This window comes from Macadamia integrifolia, chromosome 3, assembly GCF_013358625.1.
Source record: "Macadamia integrifolia cultivar HAES 741 chromosome 3, SCU_Mint_v3, whole genome shotgun sequence".
In the NCBI taxonomy this organism is placed as follows: domain Eukaryota; kingdom Viridiplantae; phylum Streptophyta; class Magnoliopsida; order Proteales; family Proteaceae; genus Macadamia; species Macadamia integrifolia.
Genome location: NC_056559.1, coordinates 15,063,203 through 15,084,950, shown reverse-complemented (window position 1 = coordinate 15,084,950; position 21,748 = coordinate 15,063,203). Strand labels below are relative to the sequence as shown.

General features: G+C 36.9%; 2 protein-coding genes across 6 annotated transcripts in view; both read left to right on the top strand.

The window, feature by feature from the left end:
* The first annotated feature begins 424 nt into the window (after positions 1–424).
* Positions 425–12,512, top strand: LOC122073106 (40S ribosomal protein S11). Of its 3 annotated transcripts, XM_042637630.1 has the most exons (8): positions 427–632; positions 769–809; positions 924–1,024; positions 10,588–10,732; positions 10,826–10,915; positions 11,025–11,111; positions 12,073–12,122; positions 12,243–12,512. In XM_042637630.1, exons 1-8 carry the CDS (start codon positions 621–623, stop codon positions 12,311–12,313), a joined length of 597 nt encoding a protein of 198 aa, XP_042493564.1. In that variant the 5' UTR covers positions 427–620; the 3' UTR covers positions 12,314–12,512. The 3 variants fall into 3 exon arrangements, with proteins under 3 accessions (XP_042493563.1, XP_042493564.1, XP_042493565.1); XM_042637629.1 differs by having other exon boundaries at positions 425–632; positions 12,073–12,512; XM_042637631.1 differs by lacking the exons at positions 12,073–12,122; positions 12,243–12,512 and having other exon boundaries at positions 431–632; positions 11,025–11,362.
* A 1,575-nt stretch (positions 12,513–14,087) lies between these two features.
* The window catches only part of LOC122073107 (40S ribosomal protein S11-like), a 20,243-nt gene continuing 12,582 nt past the window's right edge, over positions 14,088–21,748 (top strand). For 2 of the 3 annotated variants that reach the window (XM_042637634.1, XM_042637632.1), the window contains exons 1-3: positions 14,088–14,242; positions 14,345–14,385; positions 14,500–14,600. In XM_042637634.1, coding sequence (XP_042493568.1) covers positions 14,231–14,242; positions 14,345–14,385; positions 14,500–14,600 — 154 coding nt within the window. In that variant the 5' untranslated portion in view covers positions 14,088–14,230. The remainder of the gene's footprint in view (positions 14,243–14,344; positions 14,386–14,499; positions 14,601–21,748) is intronic. The other variant, XM_042637633.1, reaches the window with a different exon arrangement.

The following is a 21,748-nucleotide window of genomic DNA, read 5'->3' as shown; positions in this document are numbered from 1 at the left end:
GGTTTAGTGCTTATTATGTGTTTTTTGTATTTTGTACAAATCTTCCAAATCGTATATGTATACTACATTTCATCAATGGCATAGATCTAATCTATCTAATCCAACTACCAGCAAATGCTAACATACTTCCTGATAACCCACTAGAATCTCCACCCTTTTTTTCTACAATAAAGTAAAAACAAAACTTATTATATTTCATTAACATTCGGAAATTTATTTACTAATAGAAATATAAGCTCTGTTTGCCTACGTAGGGTTTTTTGTTTCAACCCAAAGATTTGTCATATGGCAATCTAAGTCTTCTGTGTACATGTCAAATTTCAATTCATCAATTCAAATTAATCTGTTTAAAAAAAAAAAAAAAAAAGTTAACGACTTGTGAGGGGGCAAAATAAAACATTGAAAAAGTAGGATGGAAAAGGATGTCAATCGGGGTCGTACTGGAAATTATAGAGGTTGGGAGTCTACTTACTAGTTAGGGATTCCCTACCCTGACGCACCCCTAGTCTACTAGTTAGGGTTTCTCTGCTTCTTATCTCTTCTTCACAGACACAACGTCCCTCCGCCTGTCCTCTAGCTGCTCTTCGTCGTCCTCGTCCTCCAAAGAGCATTTCTCAGTCATGGCGGAACAGGTTAGGGCTAAGCCCCAGCTATTGATTGATGAAACCCTCAACACCTTAACCCCTCAACCCCTCTGCGCCGTCAATGGTTTATCTTGTTGTTTCTTCTATTGATGGTTGTTTGTGTTGATATTTTTTGTTAATGCAGACGGAGAAGGCTTTTTTGAAGCAGCCGAAGGTGTTTTTGAGGTGAGATCAATTATTGGAACTGTCATTTTGTGTATCCAGCTATGTTTTTGCGTGTTCCTATCCTTCATTGTAGCTATTTTGTTATTCTCACTATGATGATCACAATCGTTGTAGCTCGAAGAAGTCCGGGAAAGGTAAAAGGCCTGGCAAAGGCGGAAACCGTTACTGGAAAAGCATTGGTTTGGGGTTTAAGACGCCCAGGGAGGCAATCGAAGGTTCGTTCAATTATATCACCCTTTCGGCTTGTTTATATGAAGAATGGTTTGATGGTATTGTAGAGATATGTTTCTTTATGGTTCATTTAGTTTACAGTGACAATATAAGTTGACTGTATGTTTGGTGAAATGGTAGGGTCGTAAGTTAATTCTTCACTTCTGAAACGAAATATCGTGCCTTTGGCCAATTCAAATTTTCAGCCTGACTGATTCATTAAAACAGGATCGTTAGGCAAGTTTCTCAATCAAGGATTATTACAAACTAAAGCTTTGTAATATTCACAGCAGGCTTATAGCGTAAGCTTGGAATGTTGCTAATTATCAATCGATCATACTCGGAAGCTTTCTGGCATGCATGCTATGTGTTTGAAGGATTTTGGCACTAGCAGATTTTAGCTCTGATTTGGATATATCATAGTTTCTAAATGGTTTGTCTGTTTAGTGTTCTCTGATTGGTAGTGTGTGATAACTATACATTTGTTGTTTAAACATGATTTCAGACAGTATTCCCTGTTTGGTAGAAGTTCATGTTAAAAAAACAAAAAAACTTCTGGGAGTCTATTGCAGGGATCATTCAATTTATTTATTGCTGATACTAATGATAAGTATTTTGGAAACCAAGATATATTGCAAATGCTGCCATAAATAAGTTCATTACAAAGGTTCAAATATCGTCTGAATGAGTCCTACCTAATTGGACAAGTGCAATTGACTGTTTAATTGTCATGTTTTATTTGAGATATTAATCTCTTGAATTTATAGAGGAGTATGAAGGAGGATAAAAATGATATTCCCTTTGCTTTCGTGCGTGCTGATCCTTTCTTTCATAGGTTGGCGTGATATCCCTTAATATATCTAGGTGATCACGAAAGAGTCTTCTCATTTCCTTTCTACTTCTCTCTTTCTAATTCATTCACTTCAACGCTGGTTATGACTGCCAATTAATATCATCTTCAACCAACCTCCAGCACCTTATGGTAATTGTAAGGCCTTTCAATGCGGCCACTAAAGAATTGTGGGTTGACAGTGGATTGGTTTTGTAGGAACCGGTCAGATTCGTACCAACGAATAGAACTTTTGTAGACTCATACCTTAGCCACTTGGCCAGGGTTACTTATTGATGCAGATACATAACCAAAATGGGCTTGTCTTTTTAGGAATAAGCCTATGCTTGGGTTCTCTACAAGTTGGGCCTATTGCCCATTGGGTTTTTAATTTAATAGGTCATTTTAATTGGCTTAAGATATGGGTAGTAAGACTACATAATGGGATTAGTTAAGTAAGAGTCTTTATTCCTTTATTTACTTGTTATTAAGTGTTTTGGTTAGGCTGGATTAGGATTTTATAAGCAAGCCCTGTTTTGAGTTAGTTTCCTAGTCACTTTAGGTTACTTTATCAATTAAGGAGTGGGTTAAGCCCTAACTATTTAGTATAAGAGTATATTTTTGAGTCTTCTAAATAAGTTTGTTAATGTGGCCTAGCATTGTACACGAGTTTTGATTAATGGAAAGCTATTGCTGCTCTTCTTCTCGATGGGTGAAGATTCTTGTATTTGATCAAGGCTGGTTGGTGTTTGATCCAATCAAACACCTTGCAGTGGGAAGCACGGGTGCTCTTCTCTTTGCCTTATCATTAAGTTCCTTCCTCCATCATCTTCTCCGTTATTCAAGTAAGTTGTCTCCTAGTTTTCTGCAACTAGTTTTCTTAATCTAGGATTCATATGCAAGATTTTTTTTTCATGAATTTCAATTGAGAGAATCTGACCACTGGATCTCTCTCAGATTTTGAGATTTTCATCCTAGACAACGATCTCGATTAGAATCTCAGGCAGATCAGACCTGCTGATCTAGATTTATTTCAGTATTCCTATTCTTCCCCTATTTCTTGAGTGGAATTTTGTCCTTTGAATACTGAGTTGATTGATCAATATATTCCTATTTTCTGAATTCTATTTTGAGTGGTAAATTCACTGTTATACTCCTCTCCTAGTCCATCTAGGATTGGGTCGAAATTTCTCATCCAACCGTTGGATCAAACTGAAACTTTCAGCAGGTATTCTGTCCATTGTTTTCTGAACTAGCTTGGAGGCCATCTGACTACCTGATTTTGATTTATGATACTTCTCCTTAATTTGGAATTTTCTTGAAGCGATTCTGTTTCAGCATTGTTTTGGTTATTCAATTACCGTATTACATTACCTAGGAGACCACCTTGATGGTTCGTTCCGTATTCATTTGAAACTTGAGCACAGTTCATATCTTGATTAGGATTCTTGATGTTTTTATCAATTGGTGGATCATTTTGATTTCTCTCGTAACTCAGCCACTTTAGCTAGTTGAATTGGTATATTTCTGATCCACATCATCCATCAGATGGCAGGTCTTTTGCATTGGGTAATATCTGGCTATGTCTGTACATAGTTTTTAAGGCGCTGATGCGGTCTAGAGATGGTAAGACAGTGCTCTTCCTTATGTGAAGTGGCGCCTTATGGGTTTTTTTTTTTTTTTTTTTTTTAACACATTTTAAAATGACTTGATGAAGATTCCAAATATAGATTTTTTATTGGTAGGTGTATGATTTTGTTAACACTTGAGATGTATGGGATCAACTTTACTCCATCAAAAATAACCAAAACAAATAAAACAAAAACATGATTCACAAACATGGTTTGGATTTTGTCAAGGGTTTTAAGAAAGAGCTTTGAGAAAGAATCAAGGAACAAGGAAGAACCATTGATCCAGGCCACCATTTTGCTCTGGCAGCGGTGAACTTCATTCTTCTTTGACGGGAGTAGAAATATAGTGGATGACCTTAGGACTTAGGCACTCATTTTGGCATCATAGAGGTAAGTGTAATAAATACTTGTATTTTTTATGTCTTCTTTTCTTTATATTTATAATTTTGTTTCATAATTATGTATTTATATTATGTTATGATGATTAATGATTGATGATTGATGATTGATGAAGATGAACTTAGTTTATTCACTTTATTGATTTGTTTTCATTGGTATGAATATAAACTTTTAATATTTATTTAACATATGAGTAATAGGATTCAACTAAGATTTGAGCCAAATAGATTGCTTTTATAAAAAAATTACACAGGAACGCTTTAGTCGATAAGGCGACGCTTTATGCCCGCCTTATCGCTAAGGCGCTCTAAAAGACCCTCAGATGCCTCCGTCGCCTTATCGCCTTAAAAACTATGTGTCTGTATAATGTCTTCATAGTGCTGTCTATTGGACTTTTCCTTCTCTTACTATTTCTTAGCTGGTCTGGTGGATGGATGTATTGAAATATAAGTGGCCAACTAAGTTAGTATTGGGAAAATATATCGTGACAAGAAATTGGTTTATTGTATGAGAACTAGTGCACAATACATATATGTTCCGGTTTGTACTTTTTTAATCCATTTTTCCTGTTCATATGTTAAATTTAATATATAAAAATATCAAGTTGAATATTTTAATGTGTCAAACTACTCTTTTCATTGAGTCGAAAAAAACAGAAGTAGATCCCCAATTTGTTGTTTAGGTGTTTTTAGGATATTTATAGATGGTTTGAATCATTAGATGATTTCTTCATGTTATACATGAAGGATCCAAAATCTGTTCTTGATGGGCTAATCCATTGTCAGTGCAATGTTGATATTATCTGGTTGAGAGTTGAGATTTTGATGCAGATCAGAGAGATGGATCGGCTGGGGATGGGTTTTCAGATTGCAGGTATGAGATAAAAGAGAGGAGAGAAGCTAAATCTTTGGGAGAGAGAAAGAGGGAGAAGAGTGAAAACCCCAAATTGTGGGAGGAGAGAGAGAGAGAGAGAGAGTGAGGCATCAATCTCCACTTTGAAATATAACTAAATTTATTACAGTATCTAATCGTAGGCTGTAATGTAGCCTTACAACTGTATTTATAATTTATCTTCTAGACTAATCAGAATCTGAAAAGGAAATTTTCTCCTTGCATGATCTAAGGTGGATTTCCTTGTTTAGCACCAAGTAGGAAACTAAAACTGAATTAAGAAAGGGAGTGGATATGTCCTAGTCTCACTTAACAACTTAACAATATTAAAAGATAGGAAATAACTATTCTACTTATAACCAATGGATAGGCTGAAGATTTGGTTCCTAAATTTTAGGAATCTAGTAACCGCAAGCCATGGAAATCCTTCAATTGGATCCCAGAAATTGCGTGAAGAAGAACTTCCAGAAAATCAGGAATTATGTAATCACATGACTTGTTGAAGTCCCAAACTAGCTTGATGGTATAAGCTTTTAGAAGAACAGATCTGATCCATATTTTGGACAAGGGCCATGGGTTGAACAGTAATATGAGCCAAACCAAACCAGTAATGCGTAATTCCCCTTTGTTTATAAAAACACACCCTTGAGTTTTGTAAGCATGAGGATCTTCAACACACGATCAGCAACTATTCTCATTGACCCAACGAAACCTTTAACTAGACCATGATCCAACAGTACAAATCAGCGATAAAGAGTTTGTTTTTGAAGTCACAATGTGGAATAACAAATGACTGGTTCAATCAATAGATCAACCATTGTATGTTCCTCTACTGGTGGTTCTTCAATGATAATGGGAGTAATTTTGTCTTCCATTGCCGGTGAATCGTATTCTTTCTCTTCCACCCATTGTGTTACGATTGAAATAAGTTTGTTGAAGGAAGATTCTATATGATCAAATATGATCGGTGATTGGTTCTTAAATTCCTTGCATTGTCACCAAGTCTATTCGAACTAAATGGTGCCAACTTAGTTTGTGTGGGGTCAAGGGAAAAAGAATGCCAACATATATCATTCATTGGTTAGTGGTCACTAGCCTAGTCTATATGGTAACTATGGTATTGACACCAAACGATGAAAACACCTAAAGATTGAGAGAAGATAAAACAAGCTTCAAAGAAAGCTCTACAACTTTGTTGACAAACTCTTCTTCGGGAAACCAGTGTGGGATCTCTGAAAAATTACTTGAAGTAGGAGTAGAAGTATATGCACTGGACAGATTTTGAAATTGTGAAGAAATGAATATGGATAGATATGGGGCTGAAATGCTACTCTTCTAGGTTGACTGTAGCTCTAGTGAGATCTTGCAACTCTTCTAGAATGCAAGTGAAGCATAAATTTTCAACCATTCTAGGATGAAATAGAACTTCTTTAAGGTTTCAAGGGAGAAGAACTATTTTAGGTTCAGAGGAAACTCTTAATTGTACAATCATAATTTGATTGATTCAAATTCACTGCCAAGTACACGAGAATTGGCCACTTTTTATAGTTCTAACAATAGTAGCAAATGACTTGGGAACACTCTCTTACAGATCCTTATGTTGATTATATAATTCAAAGCAAAAGTTCTAAATCCAATGGTCAAATGATGATATAGATCAATTACAAGATGACTTAGTAGAGAAGACAACAAATTACAAGAAGAGTGCAAAGATTAATGGTTTCTTTAAGATGAGGTTGGTCTAAAGTGGATGCCACATCATCTTCCACTATGAGAGATAAAGGGTCTAAAAAATAAGCACACAAAATTGGGCCAGGATTGATTAGAGTTGGACTTGAGTTAGCCTTAGCCAAGGATTGGCCTTGTTCCTAGTCTTACGCATGAACACTTCATGGGCTTTTTAGCTTTAATTTGAGCTGATAAGTTGTTCTTCTTAGTTTTGTAGGCTGTTCAAGTTGGGCTTTGACTGTGTGGTCATGTGCAATACAATTTCCTTTTGGGGGAGGGGGTTTGCAATCTTCTTGAGTGGTCACGTGCTTTTTCATGTCACTTAAGTGAAGGCTCAGCTTGGCCGACCTACACAAGTTAGGAGATCAACTCGTAATTCAAGCTAAAGCTCACGAGACATATGAAGTGCTCAAGCCCAAAACTAGGATCCAATCCAAACAAGGTCAGTCCTTGGCTAAGGCTAGCTGAAGTTTAGCTCCAATCAACCCTAGCCCAATTTTGTGTGCTCCTCTTAGGCCTCGTTTGTTTAGTAGGATTTTGATGGGGTGGGATAGTTGTATGAACCATTCCGCCCCATTAGCTTTTGAATTCGTTTGGTCATCAATGGTGGGGTTTTGGGTAGACAACAAAAATATTTGTGTAATTCCCTGTCAGTCGATATGTCTGTGGAATTCTCCCACCCCACCCTCTCACAAAGTCTTGCTGAATCGGTGGGACTTTGCTGAAAATCTGAGGGAAAACAGTCGTAGATGGCACGAGAGAACATTGTGCATCACCCAAACTTGCCCATGGCTTCAAGCTCTGCTACCGCCATCAATGTGCCCAGTCGTTGCACCATCGCACTTGCCGTTGCACCAAACTATTCCCCTGACCAGCCGTTGCATCCTTGCTATAGCTCTCTTTGGTATCATTTTTCTTTTTGATTTTTGTTCACAAAAATAGTTTTGGATGCATTTGGTATCATTTATGGAACTTATTTCTATTTAAAAAAAAATGATAAAACACAAAAACGAAAAAGAGGTCAAGAGTCATTTATGTGTTTTGGCCAAAATTGATTTTTAGTTATTTTTGCACTGAACTTTAATGAGCACGTGCTTAAAGTCTCAATATGGAGGGGTAAAGTAGTCATTTGCTTTGTAATTAGAAATCCAGGCCCCTTGCCCCCTCTTCTTCAATCCAAAGTGGAAAAAGACTGTTATAAAAAAGATGGGTGAAGGGAATCTCTTCACCCATTTCTTCAAAAAATCATTTTGCACATAGAGGTACCAAACTATTTCTCACAAAAAACCATTTTTACTAAGTAGTTATCAAACCATTTTTATGTTTTGATATAAAATTGTTTTCATTAATGATTTTTGTTAAATAAGTAAAAGTAAAAAAGAAAAATGATACCAAAGAGGGCTTAAGATGAAAAAAGAGAAAAAGACAGTGAAAGAATTTAAACACAAAAAAAGGTCCATGAAAGAAGAGAACAAGACTGTGAAGCTCTTCACCATGAAATATGATCGCTGCTTATGGCCTTGGCACAAGGGATTGAGGAAGGGGGTAATTAGCCCCATCACTCTTCCACCTGGGTTGAAAGCATAGGGGAAAAAGAACAAAATAGGGGAGGATCGAAGAAGATGCACCTGGTTTGCATGATTAAACTAATAAAAAAAAAGGTGAAAATCGAACAAGAAGAAGAAGAAAAAGAGAAGGAGATGCACTGCCTAAATCTACAGGGAGCTTGCGCCTATGCTTTAAGCTTAAGAAAAAACATTGGGGAGAAGAAGAAGAAGAGGAAATGAAGATGGAGAATAATAGCATGTGAGTTTGAGATCCACCATCGCTATTTTCCATTTGGAGCTTGCAGGTAAATGGAAACCTTCTCTCTCTCTCCCCTTTTCAACAAAACGGATGTGGAATGGGAAAGTTAAGGGGAAGTGTAACTCTTCCACTCTTGTCGGTTAATAGCTCCCACCCCATTCCCATGTGGGTCCCACTCCCACTAAAACTCCCCCAGACATCCCGCTAAACAAATGTGGCTTTAGAGACCATCTACCTCCCATGGTGGAAGATGATGTGACATCCACTTTTGACCGACCCTTTCTGGACAACTCAATTTGCGTCATGTCCAAGAATCTCTCCTTGGAGGCTAAAATAATCTTTTGGAAGGATGTTCTTAGCCTAGCCTTGGAAGAAGAAATCCACCTAGAGTTTTGAAGCAACCTTTGATTTTTGCACTCTCTTCTTGTAATTTGTTGTTTTCTCTATCAAGTCTTTTTGTAATTAAGTCCATATCATCACGTGATCATTGGATTTGAGATTTTTGCTTTGAATTATGTAATCTACATGGAGATTTGCAAGGAAGGGTAGTTAAGTCACTTTGCAACTTTTTTTTAGGCCTATAAATGGTGTGGCCAATTCTCATGTATTACGCAGTGAATTTTGGGCATTTAAATTGTGATTTTTCAATTGAGAGTTTCCTTTGAACCGAGAATAATTCTCCCTTGAAACCTTGAAGAAGTTTCATTCCATCCTAGAAAAGTTGGAATTTTCTATTTCACTTGCATCTTAAAGAGTTGCACAACCTCGTTAGGAGCTAGAATCATCCTAGAAGAGCTGCATTTTGTAATCTGTCTAGTGCAGCATAAACCTCTAATTCAAGCAATTTTTCGGAGATCCCTGCACTGGGTTTCCGAAGAAGAGTTTGTCAGCAAAGTTGTAGATCCATAGTCCTCGAACTTTTTGTTTTGGAATAACAACAATCCAATATAAATTCAGTAGGTTATCCTCATTTTACTGATGTCACGTTTTTGAATCCAAACTGAGCTTTCTTTGTAGCTTGTTTTATCTTCTCCCAGTCTGAGTTTGGCAATCTTCGTTTTTTTTTTTTTTGGGGGGGGGGGGGTGGGGGTTGCATCAGCTATGGATGGTTTTTCTTGCTTCAAAAAATCTACTGGTTGTTTTTGGCATAGCCTGAACTATGCTGACTTTAATCTGGTACCACCTCTTGAAAGCAGCTTCCAGATATGGTAATTCTTCTTAACAAATTAGCTGACTCTGCTTCCTTGGAGCATATGTTTTACTGGCTAGTTCTGCATCTGGAAATGTGCTGGTTTGCTTGTTCTATTGGTTTTCCATTTTATCAAGTCTTGTGTTCATTATTGTATCTATTTCCTAGCAACTTTCTGTTTTAGGTGATTGATATTTTTGTAAAGCACTTTTTGAGATCATGGATGGTGGAATTGAGATCCGCAAATCCATATCTAACTGGTGATTGGGATGAATTCCTCCTTTTGCATATGCATTGGTGCAGAATTTGTTTAATAGTAGGTTTTTTGCATCATTTAGTCATCTTATATATATATATATATATATATATATATATATATGTCATGGCATCAAATCGATCCTAGGCGGTGGAGGGGTGGCTAATCGATTTGGCGATGAATCGCCCATTATGGCATTGCCATGGCGGTCAAATCGCTCATGTGTCAATTTTTATTTTTCCTATTTTCAAAAGTTATTTAGTATGTTACTTGTTTATTTTCCCTATTTTCTAAAGTTATTTAACATGCTACAAGCCTACAATATATACCCTATAACATATAAAACCAACATTGAGCAACATCAAATCATCAAAAATCAATATAGCACTATCAAAATCACCTTGCAATTTACAAAAAAATCAACCGTTTAGTGAATCAGGCGTGACCTGGCGTTCATGGCGGTGCCATAGCAACGCCTATCAGCCAATGGCGATCGCCATTTGTGAGTCACATAAATCGTAGCACTGCCATGAACTCCTTTTTCTTCCAGGACGCCAAATCGTCGCCTTGGTGACACCTAGGCGACGCCATGACAGCTATGTATATATATATATCATTGGTTTTTTGTTTGGTGATTTGACTGTTGCTTGTAATAGAACTTATCGAGAGAAAAAGGATAAAAATGAGGTTTTATAAAATAAACATGAACAATATGAGGTTGTGGGTTTGATAAGAAACCAATCAACCAGGCTGGTTGTGAATGCTTTATGATTATTGGTTGACACATCCCTTGCGACTCAGTTTAAACCCAGATTTTGAGAAAGTTGTGTTGTTTGCAGGGACCTATATTGATAAGAAATGCCCCTTCACTGGCAGTGTCTCCATCAGGGGCCGTATTCTTGCAGGTACCTGCCACAGTGCTAAGATGGTGAGAACAATTATTGTTCGTCGTGATTACCTTCATTATGTTAAGAAGTACCAGCGGCAAGTGACATTTTCAAAACTCTTTCACATTACCCACCCTGATGTTATCTTTGAGGGTAGGAGAGTCTGAATTTGTAATTGTGGACTTTTCAGATATGAGAAGAGGCACTCTAATATACCTGCCCATATTTCACCATGTTTCCGTGTGAAGGAGGGGGACCACGTGATTGTTGGCCAGTGCAGGTAAGTGCCAGCTAATTTGAAAGCTTCCATTTTCAATTCATATGCACGTCTGCCAGAACTAGACCCACCATTTTTATCTGCTAAAAAATGTCTTATGTTTTATGTTCAGACCATTATCCAAGACGGTAAGGTTCAATGTATTGAAGGTTAATCCAGCTGGATCATCTGGTGGGGTGAAGAAGGCATTCACCGGAATGTAAGAATCATCTCCTAGCAGTAGAAAGGGGAAAATTTTCACCTCGGCTCTGGAGTTTTGGAATTTTGAGCTTTAGATCGAGATATAGGGAAAATAAACACCTATCTGCCATGTCTTTATTTGTATTGTTCTTTTTGACTTGCATCTTGTAGCACTCTTTGTTTATGGTTTATAGTTATTTTGATGTAAGACAAGATGACTTTCTTTTAGTTATTTTGATGGAAGTAGCGGTGACCTCATTTTGTTTTCAAGTTTATGGTATATCAAGGTAGACGGTTCCCTACTTGCAATGGCCTGAGCCATAGCTTCCCAAGAGCGGGGAATCAACTTGAATTTAGGAACTACCAAACAGGTCTACAAGACTGTACAGTAGTGGTGTGAGGATATACACTGGAGGGGGGATGTCAGGTATGAGACTATTAAATTTCAAATTGAAACATAACATGTTGTCAAGTCACATTATACATCCATGGTCAGAACTTAGAATTGTCATACCTACTCATGTTCAAATAATACAGGGGTGATCACATAGACATCTAACTTCGGGTGTGAAGTACCCCTTTTCTCGACAATATTTGCCTAAGGTTTCCATTATCTTTACTACACATCATATAGTAGCGAATCCAGTTATGCGATCCATGAATCTCATGCCTATATTTGTGAATACCAGACTCGGGCACAGAATCATTAAAGATGGGTTGGGTGTGGGGGTTTTCTAATCCATTGTTCACCAGAATGGCAAAGCTCAACCCTGTCATGGGAATGGTCTGCCTCTCCTCAGAGGGTATTGATAATTGATGGTCCTGTCCATAGAGTGAGGTAACCCATCTGGTTATGCCATGTGGATTATTGATGTGGTATGTCTGACAATTGGAGATTATGGAAATGTTTTAAATTGACTATTTGCGAAATTCTATATTTAAATTTAAGGGAAATGAACACTCTGGTTTCGCTTATGCAGTTCCTCCTTACTTTGGCTATATTTTCGCATTTTCGTGGACTTTGACAAAGGTAGGTTGGATTTGTACATAGCGCTAAAAAATGATAACTTTTCTGTTTTGGCTTTTTGTTTCGGCTTTTCATTACATTTTTTTGAGAATTTAAATTATATACAAGTCAGCGGAGTTGCAGGGTTGGGTGGGAGTGGGATTGCAAAAAAGGAGAAAAGAGACGTGGGGTGGATTCGGTTGCAGATGGGATGAAATTGAGAAAAGGGAGCCAGCAGAAGGAAAAGATGAAGAAGACGAAGAGATGAGGAAAGAGAATAAAAAGCAATGGAATGGTTCTAGACTTCTAGTGCTTATTATGTGTTTTTTGTATTTTGTACAAATCTCCCAAATCATATATGCATACTATATTTCATCAATGGTATGGATTTAATCTATCTAATTTAACAATCAACAAGTGCTAACATACTTCTTGGTAACCCGCTAACATCTCCACCCTTTTTTTCTACAATAAAATAAGAACAAAACTTATTAGAGCCCGTTTGGTATCGTTTCTGTTCCAGAAACGCCGTTTCGTGTCAAAAACTAAAATTTCAGTTTCTGTGTTAAAATGCAGTTTTTAAACAAAAAAATGGTGTTTCAAAATTTCAGATTTTTATCGGGAACGATATATATTTTTTTTTTTTATAAAATGGAACGAAACTGGGAAGATGAAACTCCAAAATGGAGTTCCGTTCAATCTCGTTTTTTCAGTTTTTTTTTTTTTTTTCCAGTTTTTGTTCAAAAAAAACAGAAACAGGCCATAAGTGCACCAAACAGAAGATTCTGTTTTTTCGTTCCAATAGAACGAAAAAACTCCAAAAAAATTTTTTTAGAACAATACCAAATGGAACCTTATATTTCATTAAAATTCAGAAATTTATTTACTAATAGAAATATAAGCTCGTTTGCCTACTTAGGGTTTTTTGTTTCAACCCAAAGATTTGTCATGTGGCAATCTAAGTCTTCTGTTGACATGTCAAATTTCAATCCAAATTAACCTTTTTTTTTTTGGAAAAAAGTTAACGACTTGTGAGGGGCAAAATAAAACATTGAAAAAGTATTGTGGAAAAGGGTGTCAATCGGGTCAGACTGGTCTTTGGTGGGCCTTCAGAGGCCCAGTTAGTTTCTAGAAATTATAGAGGTTGCGAGTCTACTATAGGGGTGCAAGTTTGGCCTTGATAGCCCGAACCCACCCTTGGCCTGTCCTAACCCCGAACAAGTACTGACCCAAAAATTTTGGCCCTGAGGGCCGGCCCGACCCTAAAATTTTTGACCTTGAGTCAGGGTCGGGGAGGGTAAGGGTTGATGTCTTTCGCCAGCCCAGCCCGCCTTGATCCGGCCCTGAATTTTTTACCTTGACTTTTGGCCTGACCCGGCCCTGGTTTTTGTCCCTGATGTTGACTTTGGAATTTTTTTGTTTTTTTAGGATGTTCTTCTCTTTGTTTAACATGACAAGGGTTTTGAGATATTCAGATTGTTTGCCTTATTAAGATCTTTTTTTTCATCATGACAAATAATTGAAAGTTTTTGGATTATTTGCTTTCTTAAGATGATCTCTTCTTTATTTACTATAATAGTTGGAATTATTTGGACTGTTTGAATGTTTGTTTTAGAATGTTCTCCTCATGACAAGTAATTTGTGACTTTGTGGGTTTTTTTTTTTTTTTTTTAATCTCCTCTTTATTATGAATATTTTTTATTTTTTAGTTATTTCATATTTTGCAGGGTCAGGATCAGAATATACTTAACCCTTGATGGCAAATCAGGGTATACCCGATCCTAGATGGCAAACGAGAGTCAATCAGGGTCATCTCGGCCCAACCTTGAAAAATCAAGGGCAATTAGGGTGGATAAGGGTTGGGCCTGATTTGAAGTTTTGTGGCCCTGAGTCATGGTCAGGGCGGGTTTGTGACCAGTTAAAGGGATTCAAGGTTGGGCTAGGGTTTTAAGAAGCCCGGTCCAACCAACCCTCTTGCACCCTGGTCTGCTAGTTAGGGTTTCCCTGCCCTGTTCCACCCGTAGTCTACTGGTTAGGGTTTTCTCTTTTATAGGTCACAGACAACTTTTTTCCGCCTCTCCTCTTGCTGCTCTTCGTTGTCCTCCTCCTCCTCCAAAGAGCATTTCTCAGTCATGGCGGAACAGGTTAGATTCTAAATCACAGGGACTTTTAACCTCTTGTTCTCCTCCTTTCTTATTGTTTCTTCTATTGATGGTTGTTTGTGTTGATATTTTTTGTTAATGCAGACGGAGAAGGCTTTTCTGAAGCAGCCGAAGGTGTTTTTGAGGTGAGATCAATTATTGGAACTGTCATTTTGTGTATCCAGCTATGTTTTTGCGTGTTCCTATCCTCCATTGTAGCTACTTTGTTATTCTCACTATGATGATCACAATCGTTGTAGCTCGAAGAAGTCCGGGAAGGGTAAAAGGCCTGGCAAAGGCGGAAACCGTTACTGGAAAAGCATTGGTTTGGGGTTTAAGACGCCCAGGGAGGCAATCGAAGGTTCGTTCAATTATATCACCCTTTCGGCTTGTTTACATGAAGAATGGTTTGATGGAATCGTAGATTTATGTTTCTTTATGGTTCATGTAGTTTATAGTGACAATATAAGTTGACTGTATGTTTGGTGAAATGGTAGGATAATTCTTCACTTCTGAAACGAAATATCATGCCTTTGGCTGATTCGAATTTTCAGCCTGTGACTAATCAATTAAAATAGGATCGTTAGGCAAGTTTCTCAAGAAAGGATTATTAAAAACTAAAGCTTTGTAGTATTCACAGCAGGCTTATAGCTCAAGCTTGGAATGTTGCTAATTTTCCATTGATCATACTCGGAAGCTTTCTGGCATGCATGCTATGTATTTGAAGGATTTTGGCACTAGCAGATTTTACAACTATTTGATAGCTCTGATTTGGATATATCATAGTTACTAAATGGTTTGTCTGTTTAGTGTTCTCTGATTGGTAGGGTGTGATAACTATACATTTGTTGTTTAAACATGATTTCAAATAATATTCCCTGCTTGGTAAAAGTCCATGTTAAAAAAATAAAAAAACTTCTGGGAGTCTATTGCAGGGATCATTCAATTTATTTATTGGTGATACTAATGATAAGTCTTTTGGAAACAAAGATATATTGCAAATGCTGCTATAAATAAGTTCATTACAAAGGTTCAAATATCGTCTGAATGAGTCCTACCTAATTGGACAAGTGCAATTGACTGTTTAATTGTCATGTTGTATTTGAGATATTAATCTCTTGAATTTATAGAGGAGTATGAAGAAGGATGAGAAAGGGGAAAAATGATGTTCCCTTTGCCTTATTATGTGCTGATACTTTCTTCCATAGGCTGGTGTAATATCCCTTCCTTAATTTATCCAGGGGATCAAGAAAGAGTCTTCTCATGTACTTCCTACTTCTTTCTTTCTAATTCATTACTTCAAGGCTGGTTATGAATGCGATGCAATATCATCTTCAACCAACCTCCAGCACCTTACTGTAATTGTAAGGCCAACTCTTATATGCAGATTACAATCGTTAGAGTTAGTGTACTCCTTTAATACAGCTGCCTTCTATAAATAGGATTACACAAGTAGGGAAAGACTAGGAGAACAAGGAGTCCTATAAGGACTTGTCTCCTGATATGGTAACACTATATCTAATACGACCACTAAAGATTGTGGGTTGGAAACTGGAATGGTGTTGTAGGAACCGGTCAGATTTGAACCGACAAATAGAACTTTTGCAGACTCATACCTTAGCGACTTTGCTTTTGTTCCTTATTGATGCCGATACATAACCAACATGGGATTGTATTATTAGGAATAAGCCTTGGTTTGGGTTCTATACATGCTGGGCCTATTGTCCATTGGGTTTTTAATGTAATTGGTCATTTTAACTAACTTAAAATATGGGTAGTAAGACTGCATAATGGAATCAGTTAAGTAAGAGTCTTTATTTCTTTATTTTAATTATTATTAAGTGTTTTGGTTAGGCTGGATTATTTTATAGGTCCAGCCCTTTTTTGAGCCAGTTTCTTATAGTTTTTCAGTTTCCTAATCACTTTAGGTTACTTTATTAATTAAGGATTGTGTTAAGCACTTACTGTTTAGTGTAAGAGTCTATTTTTGAGTCTTCTATATAATTTGGTAATGTGGCCTAGCATTGTACACGAATTTTGATTAATGAAAAGCTGCTGCTGCTCTTCTTCTCCATTTGTGAAGATTCTTGTGTTTGATCAAGGCTGTGATTTATGAAAGCTGTCGCTGCTATTCTTCTCCATTGGTGAAGATTCTTGTGTTTGATCAAGGCTGGTCGGTGTTTGATCCATTCAAACACCTTGCAGTGGGAAGCCCGGGTGCTCTTCTCCTTCCCTTATCATTATATTCCTTCCTCCATCATCTTCTCCGTTATTCAAGTAATTCTAGATTTTCTTGCATGTATTTCAATTGAGAGAATCTGACCACTGGATCACTCTCAGAATTTGAGTTCTTCATCCTAGACAACGCACTTGATTAGAATCTCAGGCAGACCAGACCTGCTGATCTGGATTTATTTCAGTATTACTATTCTTCCCCTGTTCTTAAGTTGAATCCTGTCCACAGAATACTGAGTCGTTTGATCTATACATTCCTATTTTCTGAATTCTGTTTTGAGTGGTAAATTCCATTGGTATATCCCTCTCCTAGTCAACCAGGATTGGCTCAAAATTTCTTATCCAACCGCTGGATCAAACTCAAACTTTCAGCAAGTATTCTGCACATTGTTTTCTGAACTCTCTTTGAGTTAGGAGGCCGTCTGACCACCTGGTTTTGATTTATGATACTTCTCCCTGATCTGGAATTTTATTGAAACGAATCTGTTTTGGTACTGTTTTGGTCATTCAATAACAGTATTAAATTACATAGGAAACCACCTTTATGATTTGTTCAGTATTTATTTGAAACTTGAGCACAGTTCATTTCTTGATTAGGATTCTGGAGGAATTTTATCGTTTGGTGGATCATTTTGATTTCTCTCATAACTCAGCCACTTTATCTACTTGAATTGGTATATTTCTGATCCACATCGTCCATCAGACTGCAGGTCTTTTGCATTGGGTGATATTTGTCTAAGTCTGTATAATGTCTGCATGTTGCTGTCTATACTTTTCCTTCTTACTATTGCTTAGCTGGTCTTGTGGTTTGATATATTGATATATAATTAGCTAACTAAGTATTGGAAAAATATATTGTCACAAGCAATTGGTTTATTGTATGAGCACTAGTGCACAATACATATTTGTTCCTGTTTGTACCTTTTTTATCCATTTGTCTGTTCATATATTAAATTTAATATATCAAAAAATTAAGTATAATATTTTAATGTGTCAAGCTACTCTTTTCATTGAGTCAAGAAAAACAATAGTAGATTTCCAATTTGTTGTTTAGGCGCTTTTAGGATATTTCTAGATGGTTTAAATCATTAGATGATTTCATGTTATACATGAAGGATCCGAAATCTGTTCTTGATGGGCTAATCCTTAGTCAGTGCCATGTTGATATTATCTGGTTGAGAGTTGAGTGATTGATGCAGATCAGAGAGATGGATCTGCTGGGGATGGGTTTTCAGATCGCAGGTATGAGATAAAAGAGAAGAGGGAAACTAAATCTTTGGGAGAGAGAAAGAGGGAGAAGAGAGAAAGCCCCATATCGTGGGAGGAGAGAGAGACATCAATCTCCACTTCAAAATATAATTAAACCTTAATTCATTACAGTATCAAATCTTAGGCTGTAGTTTAGCCCTACAAATGTATTTATAATTTATCTTATAAACTAATCAGAATCTCGAAAAGAAATTTCCTCCTTGCATGAACTCAGTTGGAGTTCCTTGTTCAGGAAACTGACACCAAGTTGGACACTAAAACTGAATTAAGAATGGGAGTGGATATGAACTAGTCTCACTTATAACAATATTCAAATATACGAAATAAATATTCTACTTATAAGTAATGGTTAGGCAGAAGATTTGGTTCCTAAATTTTAGGAATCTAGTAATTGCAAGCCATAGAAATCCTTCAATTGGATCCCACAAGTTGTGTGAAGATGAAATTCCTGATTTATGTAATCACATGCCTTATTGAAGTCTCAAACTAGCTTCATGATTTAAGCTTTTAGAAGAACTAGATTTGAACCATTGTTTGGACCAAGGCCATGAGTTGAACCGTAACATGAACCAAACCAAACCAGTCGTGCATAATTCCCCCTTGCTTAAACACACCCTTGAGTTTTGTAAACGTGAGAATCTTCAACACACGCTATTGTCCTTGACCCAACGAAACCAATGACTAGACTGTGATCCAACCGTACAAATCAGCGATAATGAGTTTGTTGTTGAAGTTGCAATGTGGAAGAACAAATTTGACTGGTTCGATCAATAGATCAACCATTTTATGTTCCTTTACTTGTGGTTCTTCTACAATAATTGGAGCCATTTCATCTTCCATTGCCGGTGGATTGTCTTCTTCTCTTCCACCCATTGCTTTACGACTGAAATGAGTTTGTTGAAGGAAGATTCTATATGATCAAATGTGATCAGTGATTGGTTCTTAAATTCTGATCATTGGTTCTTGAATTTCTTGCATTGTCACCAAGTCTATTCAAACTAAATGGTGCCAACTTAGTTTGTGGGGTGAAGAGAAAAAGAATGCCAAGATATATCATTCATTGGTTAGTGATCACTGGCCTAGTCTATATGGTAACTATGGTATTGATACCAAACGATGATACCACCCAAAGGAGATTGCTAAGCTCGGATTGGGAGAAGATAAAACAAGCTTCAAAGAAAGTTCAATTCGGATGCAGAAATTTCCACAAACTTGCAACCTCAGTAAAATAAGGATAATTTATTAAATATAAATTGGATTGAAGTGATACCAGAACCAAAAGGTCGAGGGCTGATGGATATACAACTTTGTTGACAAACTCTTCTTCGGAAAACCCGTGTAGGTCTTTGACAAATTGCTTGAAGTAGAGGTATATGCACTGGACAGATTCTGAAATTGCAAAGAGATGAATATGGATAGTTATGGGGCTGAAATGCTACTCTTCTAAGGTTGTAGCTCTAATGAGATCTTGCAACTCTTCTAGAATGCAAGTGAAGTAGAAACTTCCAACTCTTTTAGGAAGAAATGAAACTTAGGTTCAAAGTAAACTCTTAATTGTAGAATTCACAATTTGATTGCTCAAAATTCACTACCTAGTACATGAGAATTGGCCACTTTTTATAGGCCTAAAAATAGTTGCAAAATGACTTAGTTACACTCTCTTACAAATCCCTATGTTGATTACATAATTCAAAGCAAAGGTCTCAAATCCTATGATCAAGTGAATGAGTGACGATATCGATCAATTACAAAATGACCTAGTAGAAAAGACAACAAATTACCAAAAGAGAGTGCAAAGATCAAGGGTTTCTTCAATAAGGGGTTGGTCTAAAGTAGATGCCACATCATCTTCCATTATAGGATATTGAGGGTCTCAAAGACAAGCACACAAAATTGGGCTAAGGCTGACTGGAGGGGGACTTGAGTTAGCCTTAGCCAAGGACCGGCCTTGTTCTTAGTCTTAGGCTTGAGCACTTCATGGGCTTTTGGCTTTAATACGAGCTGATCTCTTTAGTTTTGTAGGTTGGTCAAGTTGGGATTGACTTGAGTCATCATGTGCAATACAATCTTTTTTTTTGGGGGGGGGTTGCAATCTTCTTGAGTGGTCACGTGCTTTACATGTCACCACTCAATTGAAGGCCCATCTTGACCATCCTACACAACTTAGGAGATCAACTCATAATTCAAGCTTAAGTTCACGAGACCCATAAAGTGCTCAAGCCAAAACTAGGAACCACCAGTATAAACAAGGTTGGTCCTTAACTAAGGCTAATTCAAGTCCAGCTCCAATCAATACTGGCCCAATTTTGTGAGCTCCTCTTAGAGATCATCTACCTCCCATGGTGGAAGATGATGTGACAATCACTTTGGACCAACCCCTTCTAGACCACTGTTAGCAAAAACACGTTTAAAACTCTATTTTAAACAGGTTTTCTTTTTTTACCGTTTAAAACACGTTTTTCTGTATGCTTCCCAAAGATACTTGAAAAAACTGCAAACGGCAAGCATTCCTGTTCTAAACACGTTTAAAACGTGTTAAACAAGTTCCTGTTTTTTGGCCCGTTTTTAAGACTTAACTTGTTGAACATAATGTCTACTTAATTGATCATATCTCTCTCCCGAACTCTGATCAATTTGATTCTTTTGCCAGCTTGAAGCTAACTAACTCAATGGCCTATATTTCTCATGATATCACCTTCAACTCAATATCAATGTATGGACTCCGAAATTGAGATACAAACTAATGCATTTGCTGAATTTTTTTCCTAAAGTGACGATTCCCTACTCAAATTGAAAATACATTACTCCAAGAGTGTGTTGACTATGTTGACAACAATAAACAACATCATAGCCAAGCCACATTGCTTAATAAAACTTGGACATGTGTGGTGTATGAATTTAGAATTGGTGTTGGATGATATTCAATTATATGTCATAAAACTTATAATGAGACATGAGATATATATGCATTAGTGTTGGATATTGTAGTTGTTTTGAACATTAGATGCAGGTATTCATGTAATAATTCTTTAATTTGTACAAGTATATTACCCTTTTTTTCGTCCCGTTTGTTTGAAATCTACACGTTTAAAACTCGTACCGTTCGTTTTCCGTTTTCTTTTTTTTTTTTGTATCGTTTGAAATTTTTTACTGTTTAAAACCCGTACCATCCGTTTTCTTCTTCTTCTTCTTCTTATTCTTCTTCTTTTGTTTACCTTTTTTGCTAACTATGTTCTAGACAACTCAATTTGTGTCATGTCCATGAGTCTCCTTGGAGACTAAAAGAATCTTATGAAGGATGTTCTTAGCCTAGCCTCGGAAGAACTCCACCTAGAGTCTTGAAGTAACCCTTGATCTTTGCACTCTCTTCTTGTAATTGTTGTTTTCTCTACCAAGTCATTTTGTAATTAGTCCATATCATCACTTGACTATTGGATTTGGGACTTTTGATTTGAATTATGTAATCTACATAAAGATTTGTAAGGAGGGTAGTTAAGTCATTTTGCAATTTTTTTAAGGCCTATAAATAGTGTGGCCAATTCTCATGTAATAAGCAGTGAATTTTGAGCATTCAAATTGTGATTTTCCAATTGAGAGTTAAATTTGAACCTAGAACTTAGCAATTGGTTTTCTGAAGAAGTTTGTCAACTTCGGTAAGTTACCCTCATTTTACTGAGGTCACACATTTTTGTATACGAATTGAGCTTTCTTTGTAGCTTGTTTTATCTTCTCCTAATCCGAGTTTGGCGCTCTCTTTTTTTTGTTGGGTTGGGCGGGGTGTTGCATCAGCTGTGGATGGTTTTTCTCACTTCGAATAATCTAGTGGTTCTTTTTGGCATAGCCTGAACCATTCTGACTTCAATCTTGTACCACCTCTTGAAAGCATCTTCCAGATATGATAATTCTTCTTAACAAATTTGCTGATTCTGCTTCTTTGGAGCATATGTTTTACTGGCTAGTTCTGCATCTGTAAATGTGCAGGTTTGCTTGTTCAACATTTCTCTG